This window comes from Phoenix dactylifera, chromosome 4 (assembly GCF_009389715.1).
Source record: "Phoenix dactylifera cultivar Barhee BC4 chromosome 4, palm_55x_up_171113_PBpolish2nd_filt_p, whole genome shotgun sequence".
In the NCBI taxonomy this organism is placed as follows: Eukaryota; Viridiplantae; Streptophyta; class Magnoliopsida; order Arecales; family Arecaceae; genus Phoenix; species Phoenix dactylifera.
The window spans coordinates 17,104,658-17,124,233 of NC_052395.1; the positions used below are offsets into that span (position 1 = coordinate 17,104,658).

The following is a 19,576-nucleotide window of genomic DNA, read 5'->3' on the forward strand; positions in this document are numbered from 1 at the left end:
CCTTAATCAAATATTAGCTTACCAACTTGTTTCCATATAATTTATGAAGAAGGGAAGCAGAAACAACTGCAGCTCGTTGATGCCACTTTGATAAAATTGGCAAGAAGATGTTTGAATCTTTCTTCAGAAGTTTTTTGGTCTCTTCAGCAAGGGATGCTAAAACATGCTCATGAGCTTTATCTGCCTTAGCTTCAATAGCTTGCATAATCTGGGGGTAACAGCATTGAAAATATGATTCATCTTCTGACATCCAGTATTGACAGGCTAACTTAAAAAAAAAAAAAAAAAAGATGCCAAATCCCAATGACAGTCATTACACAAAAAAAATAATCTCATAAATTTACCAAGAAAGATATTACCAACCCATATCTCACATTAAAAACAAAAGTCAAATGCTTAAAACCCAAAGGATGGATAAGACATCATCTTTGGCCATAATAAGATTACTACACTACCAAAATCTGCTTTAAAGACATGCATAAGAAAAGAAAGATGAAAATGTGGTCTTACAATCACCACAAGAAAAGAAAAAGAAAAAATAATAATAATAGGATAGGCAGAAGAAGAATTGTATAACAGAAAAGAGGAAGAAGCAGTAGACATTTTTTCAAGTTCTTTTAGAAGGAAGACCAGGATCTTTATAAGTGTTACTGCAAGATATCAACAGGCATATATCCAAGTCTTGCTAGAAAATTGTAGCTAAATCAATCAAGAACGACAATATTCAGAACAGAACTCACCCTTGCAAAGCCACTTTTAACAGAAGATGAAATATACGCATCAATCTGGTCTCGATCAGCCACATCCACCACCTACTTTGAAAAGATATGAATTTTACTTAACTTCTGTAGGTTATAGCTGTATATTGAACTTCAATAGTTTTTTTTGTATTCTTATCTAATCAATGCTGCAAGATAAACTTTCCCCTGGAAAATAATATGTTGATGAAAAGCATGAACTGGTACGATAAATTTCCATGATTATGGCAAGTTCGTCAATCATATCTATGCTAAATAGTAATATTAAAAAAGGGAAAGTCTAAAAACCTGTTCACTTTCTTCAAGTAATATCCTTCGAATGATCATTGCCACAGTCACCATCTCTGCCATCACGGCTGGTTCCTGCAAGCCCCATGCAAGATATTAAAAATAAGAGAACAAAAGAACTAAGTTAAAAGAGCCTAAAAGAAGATTTTGAAAAAATCCTCAGAGATACTAAATAGTTCAAAAAAATATCATGTTCAATAAGATAATAGTGTTGCATGGACACAGACACAAGAATCGGACACGGACATGTGTCCAAGCGTCTAACTTCGCAAGATGAGAAAAAAGAGAGATGAGGATATGTTAAAAAAAATTAGCATTGATTAAATTATACATTTAAATGTGGTATAAAAGAAAATATTAAAAGATATTATTTTTGTGGTCTTTTAATATAAATGTTTCTCACCTGAACTTCCTAGCTAGCTTGAGCATTTTAGGAAAATGATAATTTGCGAAATCGTTTTAACATGTACATGCTTAACCAGTCTCTGAAATGAACAAAAAGCTAATTTAAAAGCTATTATAGTGGGTTGAGCTCATTGATGAAGGAATCAACTCCCTATGAATTACTAAAAACTGAAATTAAATAAATTTTGATAACTATGCAATGTTCGACATGTATCCGATTCAGATATATATCTGACTTCTAGGAGCTGGACATGATTGTCCAAGTAAGAAATAGTATCTTGCATATGAAAAAATAGAAATATGATGATACATGATGGAGACATGAGGTATGTAACAGTGAATAGAATATATAAGAACCACCAACAACAAGTTGTCAATTTATTTCCAAAGTAAACCCAGTTTGAGTGCTCATAATTCCAATGAACATGTGCATAATAGCGTCCATGATCAAAAACAAAAGAGGCTCAGATAAAATTACTTAGTCATCCAGCATAGTTTGAATTAGTATAGGTAATGCATATCTATGAGAAGAAACTCCCCAACAAAGATTAACTGTAGTTCTGAAAAACCTAACACACACCCAGTTCCTCTTCTTCATCACCTTATACATTTTCTTTTAAATATTTTGACCTCCTTCATCCTGTTCTTTTTCTTCCTGTTCATAATCAGACCACTTTGTTAGTCTTTCCCTTATGATTTTCCTTGCCTACTCTCCTTTGCTTCCAATATATTTACTTCATTCTGTATCACAATTGAACAGAAATTAATAATTTGTTTTTTCTTATCAATTTTCTTTGAAATTCTTTTCTGTGACTACTTTTTTTTACAACTTCCTTGCATATTCTTCTTCCTTTTCCATTTTTCCCTCACTTTTATGCCCACGTTTTTAGCTATTGTTCTTCCTCGACATAAAGAATTATTTCATCATAACAAAATTTTATATACCAAACATGGAAAATTATGAATACAGAACACATAGACCATGAATTAACAAAAGCAGCAACATTTTCTTTTCTGTCATTAGTATGCAATCAACATCCTCTTTCACAGCGAGCAAGGTTCATAAGGCTAGGCAGCTAGCTTTACCTATTTTGATAATCTAAATCAAAATATGCAGATGAAAACTCATAAAAATACCACCTAAAGCAGTATGGCTATCCTGCAAGTTCAGCATGCACTTCAACTTCATGTATGACAAATGGAATAGTTGTGAATCAACTGGCATATGTTATGCTTAAAACATCCATACAGAATAAGTCTTTGACATGATAAGATCCAAAAGTTAAAAGCCACTAAAAAATGCAAGCAGACTCCAGCCATTAAACAAGGCACTAAACAAACCTCTGAGAAGTGCAAATGGTAGTCTTCCAGCTTCTTATCAACCCATTTCTGAATTGGTGATAAGAATGACCTAAAAAATGTGAAATCTTCACCTTCAACTGAGCAAGAAAGACTTTTCAAGTGTAATCTTTCCTGTGGACCCCGCTGTTCCTTCAACGGAATTTTTCTCAACTGCTCAATTACAAATTGCAGGATTTCCTGCTCGCCTGTAATAACAAACTATTTTGGCAACAAATTCAGGTTAGGCAGTTATCTGGCAGAAACATCCATAAGCAAGACTGGTTAAAGAGGTATTTGAAAGGAAAAAAGAATGACAGGAAAAAGCCATGGCTCTATCATGTAAAGATTTGCATACTTCCATCTCAAGAAAAAAAAAAAGAGCAACTTACAAATGCTTGAGGAAAAGAGCATGAGAATACAGGATCAAAACTTTTATCTGAGACAGGTCATATGACTATCCTCAAATTTAAAATAGGCAATTCTTTTCTCCAAGTTCCTTACTTGCCAGGGTTGAAATATTGATGACGGCTCACTGGAACAGTATGGTACTGTATTAAAACATAGTACGCCTCTCAGTTACAGCACATAAAAAATGAGGTGATTTACCACGTGTTGGTGCAAAAGCTGGTAACAAGAGGCATACCGGTTTTCCTACCTTGCTAGTGTGATCCAATATTACTGGTACATGCCAACCTAAAATCCTAGATTACTAGGTTGTAGTTCTCCATAATAATGGGAAAAGAGAAGCAATATGAAAGTTCATTTGAAAAAAAAAATGGTATGAGATAGTGAAATTCAACATCATTTTTGTCAAATAGCCAGCCACTGCTACAAGAAACGAACATGGAACCTGCGGTCCATATGTCTATAAATGGATAAGCCATGAACAAAATATTAGTTCGATGAAGAAAATCTCAAGTCTAGGGACCTATTTGGATGATTAGGCTGAAAATCCTATTGGATTCATGGATTGTACAACCAACAAAATCACAGAAATACAGGCTGGGCTAGGCCTATATTCATAGTTGCCCAGAAATAGCTTTGGAGTGGGCCGGCCCGAATCCTAAAGGGAGAAAAAGGAAGACCTCGGAGGTAGTTGACGTATCAAAAACAAATAAAACACAGACCATACTCATCCATAAAATAGGCCCTAAAATGTCTAACAAACCATTTGATGCATATGAAATGGGATATTATCAAAAGCAAAGCACATCAAAGAGATAGTTGACCTTATCTAATCAAAGCGATACCCAGACCATACTCATCCATAAAAACAATCCAAAGATTAATTTGGTTGCCTTCAGTAGAAAGTAAAATTTCAAGTTTGTAATAATACTATTGACGACATCCAAGCAATGCTCATTTCTATGAAGAAACTTTAGATTGGAAATTACAGAAGTATTATTATTTATCAATTGTAATTTCAAATGGGAGAAAAATTGGGTAAATACATAAGTTCAAGATCATATGACATTCAAACTATCAAAGCACAAACAATTGACCATGAACAAAGATGTCAAAATTGTTTCACAAGGACATCATTTTCATTTTTCAGTTATCCTAAGCACAAGGATCTGACCCATTAAATGGGGTGGTTTCAGGGTCGGCGGAACCGCCCCATCATACAGAGCCATCCCGGCAGTGAATAGGGACAGTTCCGGCAACGGAAACGAAACCCGTTGCCGGAGGAAAAGAAGGAGAAGGAAAGAGAGGAAAAGAGAGAGCGAGTGGGGAAGGGAGGAAGAGAAAGAGGGAGGGAGGCCGACGGAAGGTGGCGGAGGGCCGTCAGAGGCCGACGCTCGGGCAGGAGACGGAGATCGTGGCTGGATCTCCTGTTTCGTTCACTTAAAAGTCGCGAAATTAAAAAGCGGCCGAACCATGTTTCAAACGAAACAGGGGACCCAAGCACCAGCCATCCGCCGTCCCTCTCTCCTCCTCTCTCTCTCTCTTTTCCTCTCTCATTCACCCTCTCCTCCGCTTCCTCTACTGTGTCGATACAGGCCTGGCACGGCATGGCGCGAGCCCATGCCGCCGGGCTACCAATCCGATGTCCGGTACCGGCACAGCAGACCATGGGTGGTTTAGCTATGCGATCAAAGATTCTAAACAGTTAAAGTGGGCACGCACACAGTATCAGGATCATGTGCAACATATTTCTAAAGGAAAATGACGGTTCGTGAACTTTAGGCCTAAGAATTATTAATCAAATAATGATATCACTATACAATGACATATCATTATAATGGGGCCTTCCAAAAGCAGATCCTTAGGTCTAAGCTAGCCTAAAGACAAGATGTCATTCATATGGAATGAAATCTGTGCAATTTGAAATTCAAATTGGATCAAGCAAAGCAGCATCAGCTACATGTATCATCAAGAAAAAAAGGACTGCACATAAAGTCTGATTATTAAAAAAGAAAAGAAAAAGAACAATAATATCTCAATGGACAACCCCATGCACACATGCACGTGCGCACACATGCAAAAAGAAAAGAAAGAAAACTAAACAAGAAAAGACCATTTAGCAATTAACAAGAAGTCAATAACCCAGGTGCAGATAGGTTATGCATATATCACAAGTACACACAGTATCTTAAAGCAGGTTTATCACCAAGTGAAAGATGCCACTGAAGTAGAAAATTGTGTGCACCATATGTCTCATCATAAAAGAAAAGAATAGTAACTTAGGAGAAAGAAACCCCCATAAAAATTATAGCTTAGTAAACCAATCATATTAACACACTTAGTAAGCTGACCATAGCCAAAAGGTTCAGGAGAACAAGAATAATTTCAGTTTCTTTTCCTGAGAGGTAAATAAAGGATAAAGCATTGAAAAGGTTGCTATACAGGAAGATGGAGAACTGCATTTTTCTTACCAATGAAATTTAGCTAGTTATCAGATCAATAAATGTAATGTAGACATACAGAGCTTCATCTCTACTCTTTTTTTAGTATTTTCCAAGCTTTATTATTTTCATTTACCTGCCGAAATAGCACCCAAGCATAGCATGTGTCATGAATGGTTTCTGTAATCCCCAGAATTCGCCAAGTTGACTTGAGGAATTCAAGAATTTCTTCCACCTCCTACAATTACAAGATAATATTAGATGTAACTGACTATTTCAGTAGATAAATGTAACCACAAGTATAATCTTAGTTTTTTAGAGAATCAGTGCATTGACGAGCATGACAACCTCTGTAAGCTTCCCCTCATCCAAGATGTCAAAAACACTGCATAGCATTTTCTCATACAGCCTGACATTGAGGGGATAACCATCAGCCCAATGGCATACTTCTCCTGTTAGATCACCCCGTGCTGGCCTTTCAGCAAGTGAACTAGCAATTTCTCTCAAAGCTCTTAAGCATTCCGTACGTTGGATTTCACCAGCTGATGGCGGAAGAGACTAGAAAAAACATTATCAGCATAAGCAATGAATTTGCAAGTTGCCAATATCAATTCAGATATTATATAATTAGAATCTAGAAGCAGTAAGAGACACCACAGTAGCACAGTCACAAGTTTGGGATTTGAGAACAATTCAGCAAGGTCAGGTAGTTTTGGCATTCGGTAAAAACCAGTGAATTTGGTGTTGGGATTTTAAAAAATAAATAAATATTCACAGGCTTTCTCGAGGGTAAAGAAGTTGTGAGGGTGGGTTGAACCAAGGAGCCATGAAGAATTGTGACATGAGGCCATGTAAAAGGGTGAGAAGAAGAGAAACATGGAGATGAGAATGGGAGAAGGGAGGAGGAGATGAGAATGGGAAAGGGAGGAGGTCAGGAGAATATGAAATGTAGAATTATTTATGTATGCATGCATGTAGGTCTGATGGATGGATGTACGGATCGATGGATGGATGTATTTACGAGTGTACGTATGCATGCATGCATGGATGCATGTATCAATTCAAAAATTATATAAATTAGAACCTAGAAGCAGTAAGGTTGGGAAGTTTTCGCATTCGGTAAGAATCCAGTGAACTTGGTGTTTGGATTTTAAGAAAAATAAATATTCAAGGGCTTTCTTGAGGGTGAACGCTGACCCAAGAAGCCATGAAGAATTGTAAGATGTGGCCGTGTTAAAGGGTGACAAGAATAGAAACATGGAGATAAGAATGGGACAAAAGGGGAGAAGATAAGGAGAACAGGAAAGGTAGGATTATGTATGTATGTATGCATTTATGTACAAAGGTATGTATGGATGTATGCATGTATTTATGTATAATGTCTTTGTATGCATGTATTTATGTATAATATCTCAGTAAGTCAAGTACACACATCCCTAGACCCACACCTGCCTCAGTGCCTGAAAACTGGAGTGTTTGTGCCATGGACTTGTTTTCACTCTAGTCAACAATTCTTGGATTTGTGAATTCTTCATGATTTTCATGAATTTTACTGTCTATTTGTGTTTATGATTTTCATAAATTTATGATTTGCTGAAGGATTCAGCTGAGCATCCACCATGCATTTTTCAAGAAAAATTGTTGAATCTTGTGACTGTAGATACAGAAACCAATATAATAATAACAACAATTATGTAAGTGTAAAGGTAAAATGCTATTGTGCGCTCTATGATCAATAGAGGTTACCTCAGACTCTTCTATCTTTCGCAGAAGGTTTCTTAGCTCAATGGTTTTGCGCCCTAATTCCCCAAATCCAACTACAGGATGATTTATAAGGCCTTCTTCCAGCATATTTAGCTAAGAAGAAATGAAGTATTAAAACGTTAAGACTGATGTCACTATAAATAAATCAGAATTTAGTTATACAGAATGTGGATACTCACCTGCCTCTTTTGCCACCGAAGATATGCTTTTTTATCAGAAAACTCTGTTCTTGAAACACAACACAACAATTCAAGTGGAACTAAAAGATTGTCCATTCGTTTCCCCACTTTTCCGGCAAGAGCATTAAGCAATCCTTTCCTTGTTCTAATATCCAATGATTCTGAGATCTGTGGAAATAAGCAAAGTAAGATAACAAAGGAACTATATAATCTCGTTCACTTGGAGACACAATAATCACTCTCATCAAAACCTTTTTTCAACTATTTGGGAGATAAATGATCGTGCTTAACACAAATCCCATGATCCTTAAGTTTTTAATATATTATAGACAGCCTTCCTTTTTGCAATAATAGATTTTCAAGGATTAAGGTATCTTCATAAAACATGATATCTCACATATGTCCCATCCAAGGAATGATGTACCGGTCGCCTACTAGACCGGTACAGTACCGGTTTGGACCAGTTTATACGGGTACCGAACCGGCTAGCAGCGCGCTGTGGCCACAGAGTGCAAATGCCACTCCATGGCATTGTGGCAAATGCCACTCTTTGGCGAACCGGATGCCACAGAGTGGCATTTCTGTAGCGCATTGTGGAATGCCACAGAGTGGCATTAAAGCATCTGGTTCGTAGGCCGAACCGAATAGAACCGGTCCAATTCCGTCTGGTACGCTCTTATACCAGCTGGTTCAGGCCAATAAGGGCTCTGTACCACTCGATTCCGACCTCATTGGGGCCAGAACCGCTTTTCACTGCGGAACCGGACCGCTTAGAGACCGGACCGGTCCGATACGGGCTGAACCGGCCGAGACTCCCATCTTTAATCTTCTCCTTCAGTTATACTGGGTCAACTACTCTAAAATAAAGAAACTGAACATGCTATACATGCATAGCAAAGCAAAGAATTCAAAAACACTCCCCAAAGGTTATACTACTCTAGAGAATGGAAGTACAGTAGGGTTACTCAACTACATGATTACAAAAAAAAAAAATCTGCATATTGCCATTTCAGCACTATGGCTAATTAACAAGGATTCAAGGGTCGATTTGATAATAGGCATCACATTGCTTCTTCTTCCATATAGTAGTTTGAGAGTCCATTTTAACATTTACATGTATAGAAAGATATACGCATGAGTGTTGATATACGCAAGCATTTCAATGGATATTAAGACAACATTTTGGCTAATGACTACAAATAGGATAAGAGCAAAGGAAAAGAAACATGCCTCCAGCTGGGCTCGCAATGTCTCCAGCAAACCAACCAATCCAGGAACATGCTGAGTTTGGGGTGTGACATTTTCGCTCTTACTACGAGCAAGCTTCCTCATTAATTTGGACTTCTTCTCTTTCTTCTTTTCTTTCGATGGTACTATGAGACCACTAAATACCAAAGAAAAATCAAAAGCACAAAAAGGGATTGAAATTTATAAGAACTTACAAGTTTACTCCTGATAAATGAAACTCTGATCACCAAAAAATGCTTTGCAAGAAGCTCATCAAATCAGAAGCATACCCTGCAGCTCCAGCACAAGCAACAAGGATCTCATAAGCAGTTTCCCGAAGATCATCATCTGTGATACCTGTAATCAGATAATACATTATGTAAGCTATTATTCCTATCAGTTCACTTTCATAATTCAAGGTTTTGGTGAAAACCCAGCCTTGGAATGGTTAATCCATATGGTAGGTCTCTTGTAGGACCCATCTTCAATTACATACACTAAAAGCACGAACGAAAAATTTTCACTTAAGTATCCCTTCTTGCCTACCCTGGCTCTATTTTTTTTATTCATCTTATTTGGTGACCTTCCCACTTGGTTGAACCCTTCTTTTTTCCTTTTTATAGCCTAGCATTCCCAAACTTCCTTCATCTTATTATCTCTCCTATTCTTCACCCACCTAATGCCTCACCACCCAATGATTCATTAACTAATCTCTATAGGAGAAGTCGAAGTTTTATGGCGCTTCCCTCTGATGGCTTCATTCCATTTCTCGAGGCCAACTCCAGAGCATCACAAAGTTATGATGCAGTGTTATAGCCAAAAGTAATCTCTGCAGTTCTGTAGAAGAAATGAATAGGCCTACCTATAGGCTATAAGCGACTATTAAAACTCAATTTATCTATCATAGTTCTGGAAAGATCTATTAGACCATGTTCTATAATGGATGACTGGGTTTATCTTCCATACAAAGAATGAGAAAGGTAAGCCTGTTGGTTTTCCTCCTCAATACAGATAGCATACATTAATGAGGATATAGAAGTTTACAATTTCACTACCTCACAAAACAAAATTTTACAATTTCAACTTTCTATATCCACAGAACAATAAGAAAATCTGCTTCCTTCATAATCTTGGTGTTATATTAAGCTATATTTTGTTCAAGCTAACACGAGCGGTCGAGCTTCTTGTTTCTTGGACATCTTACCCAAGAGGAAGTTAATATAAAGGACATGCCTCTGGGCATGAGGGTGATTCACTGTACACGGAGGAAAGAGGAAATGCAGAAATTGCAAGAAGTTTGTTCTAGAAAATGGGAAATTGAACTTGAATTTGATAATAAAAACAAATAATTTGTCCATTGTATGTCTATCATGGAGCTACTGTCAAACTTTTTCTATAGTTCTGTCAGATGTCAGTGGTAATAGACACGAGAATCAAGAGATGTTTTGGGAGATAACATGTATGAAGACATTATTGGATTAAAAGACATTGTTTAATGGCAATAAGAATTTACAGATTAGATGAAGAGAGAAAGAAATGACAAGTTTCTAAAATGGAATAGACTGGAAAATAGATGGTTTAAAATCAATAAAGATGGATCTCTAACATAAGTGCATGGAATCGCTGGAATGGATTTTACTTCAACAAATGAAAGCATAAAGGGCTTATACAGTAGAGGGATTAGAAGCTAACCTCAGCTCCCTAGGAAAAGCTGGGAGAATTCTCCATGGATTAAAGCAAGCACTGTATAATTAAAGGTCAAAAACTAGACTTCAAGACCAATTTTCAAGTTTATTTGCAGCTGGTACAATGAAAGGAAAAAATACCATGGTTTGTTGAAAATGCATCAAGGGAAATATATAATGATTTCAGAAATGGATTAGCTAAATGAAGTTAAATCAATGAGATGCTTGTCAGGTTGCACACTGAATTGCAAATTTTAGCAGAAAACATGGTTATTTGGAAATATATAGGACTTTTTTGTCAGAGTATTAAAAAGCCACCTTAGGGAGGATAAAGATGTAACATATCCTGAAAGATAATGATATGACATATAGCCCTTTTAGCACAAAAAGAAAGGAAATAGAAATTACATTCATTTGGGTAGCTCTTCATGGGATTTCCAGGAAGAGATGGAATCTGAAAATCGATTCGTCTATGACCCAAGAGTCCTGATTGAGAACAGACCTGGATTTTTTGGGAAGACTTCTGCATTTTTGCTAATCTCCATTTATCCATTTAACATGAAAGAATTTTTTCTTTAAAGAAAGAACATGAAAATATTTATTTTCAAACATTCCTCCCAAGAAAATATTTTATATAATTTGTAAAAATACTCCAAAAGATTTCTTTTGTTTTCTTGTAACTTCTACATTTTGGTAATATGCGGTCTTTTAAAGCTAATAACGAGCCCACCATAATTAGGTCATTAATGGATATGGTATACATAGCTACATGACTGGTGGTCGTGAAATTAGTGTAAGCAGCCTTTTGTTGGTCTAACAGGAGGGCAACGCATGTGGAACTCGAATTAATAATCTAGAGACAGCTTAGTCTGTGCTTCTGGGGATGAGTGCAATATATACTAGTAGCTTCCAGATTTTATTTTGGTTCATGATCAGCTGATAAAGCACCAGCGAGTTGCATTGTGGACAAAAAACAAATCTTAAAGTTCTGGTGCATTTCACTCAGTTGTACAATGAAAATGAGATATCTTCCACAGAGCTGATCTAGTTACATGATTTAGTAACTGACATCAGCTTTTCACTACCTATTGTCTAATTTGTTGTAGACTCACCAAGGATGTTCATCAGCAACCATGCTCCTTCATAAACGAAATAATTAATTTGCATAAAGCATAGGCAATAAGAAATTCTAATAGAATATGTAGATAACAAAAAAAGATTAAACTGAAGTGTTGGTTTCATGAGGAAATTAATTGAAGGAAGTTCAAAATAAGATAAGTAATAAAGTATTCCATCTAGGAAAGAATGTAAACAGAGACTTCAAAGTTAATTTATAAAGGTTAATGACCAGAAGGAACTGAGATGGTAGTATGGCCATCATGAATCTGCATCTACTAGAATGATATAGAAAGTCTCATGGCACCAGCTCCATGATCTCCAAATTTATAACAGAACAGTTCCTTGACTTATCTACAATTAGTTTATAGAATTATGAGATTACTTGACAATATATTCACAATTCTAAATCACAATTTATACAAAATATCAAAAAAAATGTTATACCACTGAATGGTCAACAGAGTAGAAGAATGAAAAACCCAGTTACTAATAGCAAGGTTTTCCTCCTAAAATTCTTGTCAGCCAGTATTTGTCGGAAAAACTCGTGTTAAGGAGTTTATAACATTTATCAAGGTTGAGCTTTAAAATAAAACTAAAGTCAACAGAACAGTAGCTGAAGAACGCAGGGTTATTTCACTGAAAAATAAAAATAAAAATAAAAAACAGAGAGAAAGCTAATTGGAAAAGACAGCTTCCTTTATAAGGAAGACCATGGTAGATAACAGTTCTCTAGAAAAGCCATCAAGGTTCTTGGTTGCTTCATGAGAGTTTTCAAAGACATAAATTTAAGGGTCAAACCTAGAGTCCCGGGCAATTTCAAGATGAGTCGTTACAGGTCTAAATAGGTCAGGCAAAGTTGGTCCAAATTTTGCAAGATCTAGAGCCAACATAGTTGGCTCACAGGTTTTTGGTATCAAAATAAGATCAAGGCTCATGGAACCTAACTAAAGGTATGAGCTTCGCTCATATTAAGGGTGGAGCAGGTTGGACATGGATCAATCTGCATTCTCTTGCTCATCTGATATTTTTTCTTCAATTTTTTGCTCTTCTGGATTCTGATATTCCTTATCGGCCCTTATTAGTTGTAACTATTGTTCTAGCAAATGAAAAATGGTATGTTGTATAAACATAAAAAGTTCCTTTAGTTGAAAGAATTAAAAAAATATAGTGTTTACAAGAAATCCAATGCAGAAGTTGACTGGACATTTATCTATATCTGTACATATGGCATATGCAGTAGTATAGTTGAAGACTTCACTAGAAGGGATAAGATTATGGTAGTCACTCCATAAGAATGTTTTATGACAATCAAGCCATGATGTGTATATTTAGTGGCAAAGTATATGAAGACCAGACTTAAGATATGGAGATAGATTGTCATGTGATTCAAAGTGAGAGTGATTCTGGAAGATCAAAAAAAATAAGCCTTTTAACATCCAAACATCATGTAGGAAGGTTCCAGGAACAAGAATGTTAAAGATTTTGATGTGGATTTTGAATTGCAATAACAAAAGTTGCACTTATGGGATTTTCTTTTTGAATCTAAAATTTTCCTCAACTTGTACCGTTTGAGTTGGAATCCACTTGCAAAATTTATATAGCAGGTAAGTCTTTGCTCAGAATTTAAATGCTTGCAGTTTAATTTCAAGGTTTGACTTAAGAGATAAGGAAAATATTATGTATGCCTGAAATTAAAAATAGCCTGAGATTTAGTTTTTAAGTAGACATGAAATTTTGAGCAAAGACGATAGAAATGGATGGTAAAATGTCATAGAGGCAAAACAAATTACGGATTATGGGTTTGATGATGTTCTAAAAGGTTTATATAAGGGTGGCTTGAAACACAAAGAAGAAGAAAATAAGATATAAGTTTTAAGGAAGCTGCAAGAAAGATATTAGAAAGAGACAACATCGCACAAACAAAATATATAGACATCGAACCTAAGAGTGAAGGAATTTGACCTCCAAGTCATGGAATCGCGTCGCGGGAGAAGAAAATCAAAACCTCTAACTTTTATTGAATTATCCAGGATTTATTCTAAATTTGGGGAATGGAACTTATACAAGGCCTTAGCAGTTCCTCGTGACCTTGAGAAAAATTACAAAAGGATTTGAACAAAACCTCTGCCTAAGTAGACAAGTAAAATTTCCTATTATGACTCAAGACTAGCCCTTTCCTGAAGAGAGTCTCAAACAGCTAAGAAGAAAATAAAGAAACAAGATGAGGAATATAAATCCATCTGGAAATTGATGTATAAAAGCACCTAACTTTCCAAAACTTAATCACAAAAAGTTTGGGCCTCCCAACCAAAAAATACCTAAAATGGACTATCAGACATTAATATTACTTAAAACAACACTTCAAAAAAAATTCTAAAAAAATTCACCAATTGTTGGGTTTGATATCAGAACACAGATTAAAAAACCAAAAACAAAAATTACTAGATTATCCTTAACTATACAAACCCATGTTGCCATAACTAGTGGACAATAACAAACTTTCAGTACAATCAGCTAGTCAAAAAAGAAAAAGGCTTTTCGTGAGTAAATGATTATGTATAAGTTGACATTCCACTTTATGAACAAGAAATGATTTCCTAATTTGAGATCAAACAATCCAAGTTGGTCAATTGTTCCCTTGGTCTCCATCAATAATAATTCAATATAATTTGTTGAACCAAAAATTCCATCATGTGTGCCTTCAGTCTAACCACTGATCTTTAAGAAAATCTGGGTGATTTATATCAAATTAGGATATCAACAAACAAACACTTTATAGTGGGAGCACCATCAATTTATCTGGAAGTACATCATAGTTCTAATTTGTAATCAAACATAGTTTTATAGTTTTGATTACTTGGAAGCCTCAACTTTTTTTTTTTGATGGAACAATTATCTCTCCATTAGTTATTGTTGAACAACTAAATGTAAAAAAGCAGAAAAATATTAATTGGTTAGATCCATGAGGTGCTAATTTAAACTCATGTCCACCTTTTACCCCTCTTTCCTTTGTTCTCACTTGTTTATTCTTCCAATGGTGAAAATGAGAAGCATGTCAATTTGTCTGTCAAGGCAATTGAGAGAAAGACCTAATATTGCAGTTGAATCAATTAACTTTCCTGTGGTATCATGTACCATTAGAATATCTATTCATTTGATAATACAACTCTAGTAGCGTAGCTATAAGATTGTGTTTTCTAAATCTATTTTTGGGCTTATGAAGGCCCTAGATGATATGGATTGCCTATAGCCAACTCTAACTCTCAAACTAATTAGATAGTTGGTTCATCATAAACAGCAACAGTTTCAAATGAGGAGCTAGTTTAGCCCACTGGTAAAGTCTCTTGGTTGTTGACTGGTTGTACAAGAGACGAGATTGAATCCAGCCTTCATCAAGGTTGGAGTGTTTAGGAGTACTAGGAGAAGACTATCCCATTGTGTGGCCCAATGCCTAAAAAAGATCTTTAAATAATAATAAAAAAAGGGCATGAGATGCCCACCCATATATTGCATAGGAGAAAAGTCTCTTTTTAGCAATTTTTTCACACAAGTCCTGTCAGATGTGTTAGTTTCAAACTGGTACAAATCCATCAAACATAACATAGATTCAAGATTTCTATTCATATTTACCTGTAGAAAATGATGGCAATCGCAATAAAAAGCTGCTAGCATTGTTTGGTTGCCTTCTGGCAATTATGAAGTTATCAACCTCTTCTTCATCATCTTCAAAATCTTCAATATCATCTACAGTTAATTCCTGCTCATGTGAAGATTGAAATGACTGTGACTTTGACAAACTTGTCAAAATGGGTAATGGTGTGGTGACAGGTACTGGTGGTGGCATCCGTGTTGGTGATGGCCCTGAAGATTCAGGTTTTGTAGCCAAAAAGAACTCTTCTATAGACCCTGTATTGCTCTGATAAAAGATATTTGAAAAGCATGTTAATAATCATTGATACCCTGTGCATTATCATCCAACAAAAGATGTGGAAGAACAGATACAGAATAATTTGTATGGACAATGGATCAATTATTTTCTCATAAAGGATAATTACGAGTTCAGTATTTAGATGCTGATCAGATATACAGTACGGCTAGCTGAAACTGCATGTATAAACGACAAGGACAGGTTATAAGAACAATAGTATCATAAATCAATGTGAAATGTGAAGTGTTACTCGACTCTATGAAAAATTGAAATAGGATTACGGTCACGAAATTTTATAATTTCTTGAAATTTTTCAACCTGGAAAGTTCTAGATGCCAGCTTCTATGTTTCATTTAATGCTGCCTTCTGTTCATTAGGGAGGCAGAGGGAGGTGGGGAGGGATGCCCTGCAGAAAGGGAGGGGGGGTAGGGATGCATGGAAAAATTCTGTTATCACATTAGGCTCCTTTTTTGCTATATCATGCCATCTCTTAAAAGCATATAAATATTCCGACATCTTGTTCACTTGTCTAACCTCAGTTTTGACAAAAACTAAACAATAAACTTTTTTATCCAATTTTCGAGGGACTAATCAACAATGTCAAGATTACACAAGGCAACTAGGGTTAGTTCTTTGCTGACCAGATCAACATTCTTTGCAAGTTACTTTTAACATACAGTGAAGTTCCTTGAGAAAAAAGACCATTGCAATTGTCTTGATATGTGTAACCAAAAAGTTCGAGTCCCTACCAAACTAGATTAAATCTCTGTAAAAAGTGTAGGCAGCAGAGCACTTGCTTACCTAGGAAGTCCAGGGGATTAAGTGAACCACCATTGGTGAGCTAGAGGGAGGGCCTATTTGAATAACTAAGCGGATGAGTTAATGGGAGTCCTATAGTTCTACCAACCACAGATGAATAGGAAGATGCACACAACGAAAAGAGAAAGGATATGACTTTGCGCCCTAGTTCCTGAGCTTAGCATCATCTTTCTTCTCTCATTGTACTGAACCTGCTGTATCGGCGTCTATTTCTTCTCTCGTTTTCGGCAACCAATGTTTCTGCTTTTCTTGGTGAATCAGATGCTGCAGACTTGCTCGTCTATTTCATTGCCCAAAATGGAGTTATTTTACTATCAATATTCCGCGCACTAAATTTTATGGCAAAAAAAAATAACATACAAAAAACTATGATAGCATAACCAAGATGAAATAATAAATTTAGATGAAAAGATAAACAGAATTTTAAAACAATTTATAGTAAGTCATGAACCATTTTGTTGCATTTAACTTAAACAATTGTAAGACTCAAATTACCACAGATCAAACCAAATAACTGACAGCAATATTTTCTTAAATGGTTGTTAAGCTTAAGTTATGTCCTAGGGAGCTGGGAAGTAGCATAAAAATATGGTTAGTAGCCTTGACATGTGAAAGAAATCCAAAGCGTTCTTCAAGCTTACGATCAAGAAGTTATGCAAAATAATCTAACAGCTTACCATTGAAGGATAATCAAGGCTGTCGTGATAAAGTCTAATGGCTTCCGACAAATCAAGTGTTTCACCTACATCACCAAATGCTCCTCTAGTCTTACTTTAAATGGAATTGGTATTGTTTTGTGAGGTTTATGGAGAAAAACAATTAGGATTCACTACCTTTCTTAGCACAGTTAAGAACATAGTCAATGCTGACTTGATCTATGTCAACATCATCCAAGGAAACTGCACCTGGTGGCATTACAACTTTCTTGATCAAGCTACCAGAAAGGATAAAATTAAGAAGTACATGTCGATCGCGGCGATATCGTTGGAGAAGATCCAGAATATTTTCCCTGAAAGCATTGGCAAGACTTAGATTCAATCTGACAAAGCATAAAAAAAAAAATTATGAAGGATGAATTACTCTTCCATGGAGTGCGGAAGCTATGAGGTTCCAATAGATCTGTTCGAAACAGTACTGCAATCACCAGAATTCTTCAATTTAGATGAACTGTATCAAGAAAAAAGTAAAATAGTAGAGGGGAAATTGGTGAATTTTCGCTTTAGCAAAATAAGAATCAATCACAATTCAGGCTAAACACAAACTACAAATCTAATTGACCCTGGCCAACCAGACTTATCTTGGCCGTTCGGCACAGCTCTCCTCTATGAAGATATCCTGTGTTCAACTCAGTATGGCGGCACTCCTGTCCTATTCTCAATTGACCCCTAGTGGCCTACCATGTCAAAATTCTACATTTGTAGATTGGATGAATCAACAGATTGTACTGCAACCTGCTGATATTCTTTTTCCCTTTTGCACCCATAAATCACAAGCGGGTGGAACTTACACTAGATTAGTGGAAGAAATTTGCTTGAAAGTAGAAATTACAGTACATTGGTAGACGAATTCAATAGAAAGTAGCAATTACATCTCAACAATCAGAAACAGTAACACAAACAAAATAATTTCAATTTCCATCTTATTTTTATAACGAACTATTTGCAAGAAATCCTTAAAGGTGAGATTAAGTTGCACAACTGTATCGGATGAGCACCAGAAAAAGTTGGATATCAAACAACAAAACTCATTTCGGCCACAAGATCTCCTGTAATGCAGCAGCAACAATTCACGCAAGCAACAAATAAAGCAGTTCAAAGAAATCCCAAGAGCTGAACTCAAGAACCAAGATGCATCCCTTCTCAAATTCAAGAGACATGTTTTCTTTTTGGAGAAATAGGACGGGAGAAATCCAAGAAACAGATAACTCGCATAAACCCCTTAAACATCCAATTCTTGAATAGTAAAACGCGACAGAAAACGACCGGACAAGAGATGGACAAGAAAAAAAAGGGGGGGAAGGTTCGGATCTTGCACAATTGGAGCCGCATTAGCATCATAGAAATCAAAGAACGTCCACATAAGCCTGAAATAACCCAGCCAAATCGCATACCAGAAATCAAGAAACCCTAAGAATTTCAACTTTTGAACAAATCAAGAACGACGAAGCATTAGAAGAAGAAAGGAGGAAAAAAGGCAAGAAACTTGATGCAGTTAAACCCGTCGAAAATCGCCAAAGCCCCCATTCTCTTGGCGAAGAATGCCCAAAACCTAACACATTAGCTCCGGACGTAGGGTTCGCAAGAAAGAAGAGATGTGAGAGAGGGAGAGAGGAAGGAGGAAGCGACCTGGAAGTGGAGATTTCCTTCCCGATCCCGCTGCTTGGACCTGGGTCCGAGCTGTATGAACACGCAGCGGTCAGCAGGATATCTTTTTTTTCTCCCTCTTTCCACCGACTATACTAGCGGCGTTTAATTTTAAAGCAGCGGGGCTGCACGTACGCCCCCACGTGCTTTCTGGTTCGGGCCAAGAAAGGGAGGGGACCAGATTGGGAAGGCCTGGGCCGTCGAGTAGTGACGCGTTAAGCCCACGCGCATAGCGATAAAGTGTTGTTTGGGCCTTCTCAAGCCCGCAATATGCCGCCGCCGCCCACATCCGCATGCGAACCTCAGGCCAAGCCCACATCTGAGAATGTAATGTATTAGCTTTGGACAGGCCCACGTCTGAGAGATTGATGATTAGGGTTTGGATCCAGATCAAAAAAATGAATCCAAACAGATTAAATGAAAAGTGTGCAAGGACTAATAATACACTAGTCAACTAACCACCCATAGTTTGTGCAAATGGTGCCATCCCTTGCCACCTGAGACAAGGGCCAGTAGTTCGATTCAAGTTAGAGTTAACTTAGAAGGGTGGAGCGGGTATAAGTTGCAAAAAGTAGGATCAACCCCTCTTAGTCAAAACGGGGCATACAGTTTAGCAGGTTGGGCTAGAGAGAGAGATAGAGGGGATGCAGCAGAAGAAGGGGGAGTAGGAGTCAACCTACGAGGGGTGATAGGTAGGCATAAGGCTGAAAATGGGCTTGGACCAGACTGAAGCCCATCACGTCAGGCCGACCTTAGGCTGGGCTGCGGTCTAGGCTCAAACATTTTTAGGCCAGATTTGGGTTAAATTATAGAGCCCGTTTTTTTTTTTTTTGGATCGGGCTCGAGTATATCAT

General features: G+C 36.7%; 1 protein-coding gene across 2 annotated transcripts in view; it reads right to left on the minus strand.

Annotated features, from left to right (window-relative positions):
- LOC103708188 (protein unc-13 homolog) overlaps window positions 1-18,805 on the minus strand; it is a 42,540-nt gene extending 23,735 nt beyond the window's left edge. The window contains exons 1-15 of one of the 2 annotated variants that reach the window (XM_008793008.3): window positions 18,705-18,805; window positions 17,440-17,493; window positions 17,193-17,368; window positions 17,037-17,101; window positions 15,243-15,528; window positions 9,099-9,165; window positions 8,812-8,965; window positions 7,582-7,749; window positions 7,385-7,495; window positions 5,987-6,196; window positions 5,775-5,876; window positions 2,793-3,011; window positions 1,047-1,121; window positions 741-812; window positions 23-208 (exon numbers count right to left, since the gene is read on the minus strand). In XM_008793008.3, the coding sequence (XP_008791230.2) occupies window positions 23-208; window positions 741-812; window positions 1,047-1,121; window positions 2,793-3,011; window positions 5,775-5,876; window positions 5,987-6,196; window positions 7,385-7,495; window positions 7,582-7,749; window positions 8,812-8,965; window positions 9,099-9,165; window positions 15,243-15,528; window positions 17,037-17,101; window positions 17,193-17,368; window positions 17,440-17,447 (1,899 nt within the window). In that variant the 5' untranslated portion in view covers window positions 17,448-17,493; window positions 18,705-18,805. Of the gene's footprint in view, window positions 1-22; window positions 209-740; window positions 813-1,046; window positions 1,122-2,792; window positions 3,012-5,774; window positions 5,877-5,986; window positions 6,197-7,384; window positions 7,496-7,581; window positions 7,750-8,811; window positions 8,966-9,098; window positions 9,166-15,242; window positions 15,529-17,036; window positions 17,102-17,192; window positions 17,369-17,439; window positions 17,527-18,704 lie in introns of both variants that reach the window. The other variant, XM_008793007.3, reaches the window with a different exon arrangement.
- Window positions 18,806-19,576: the final 771 nt, after the last annotated feature.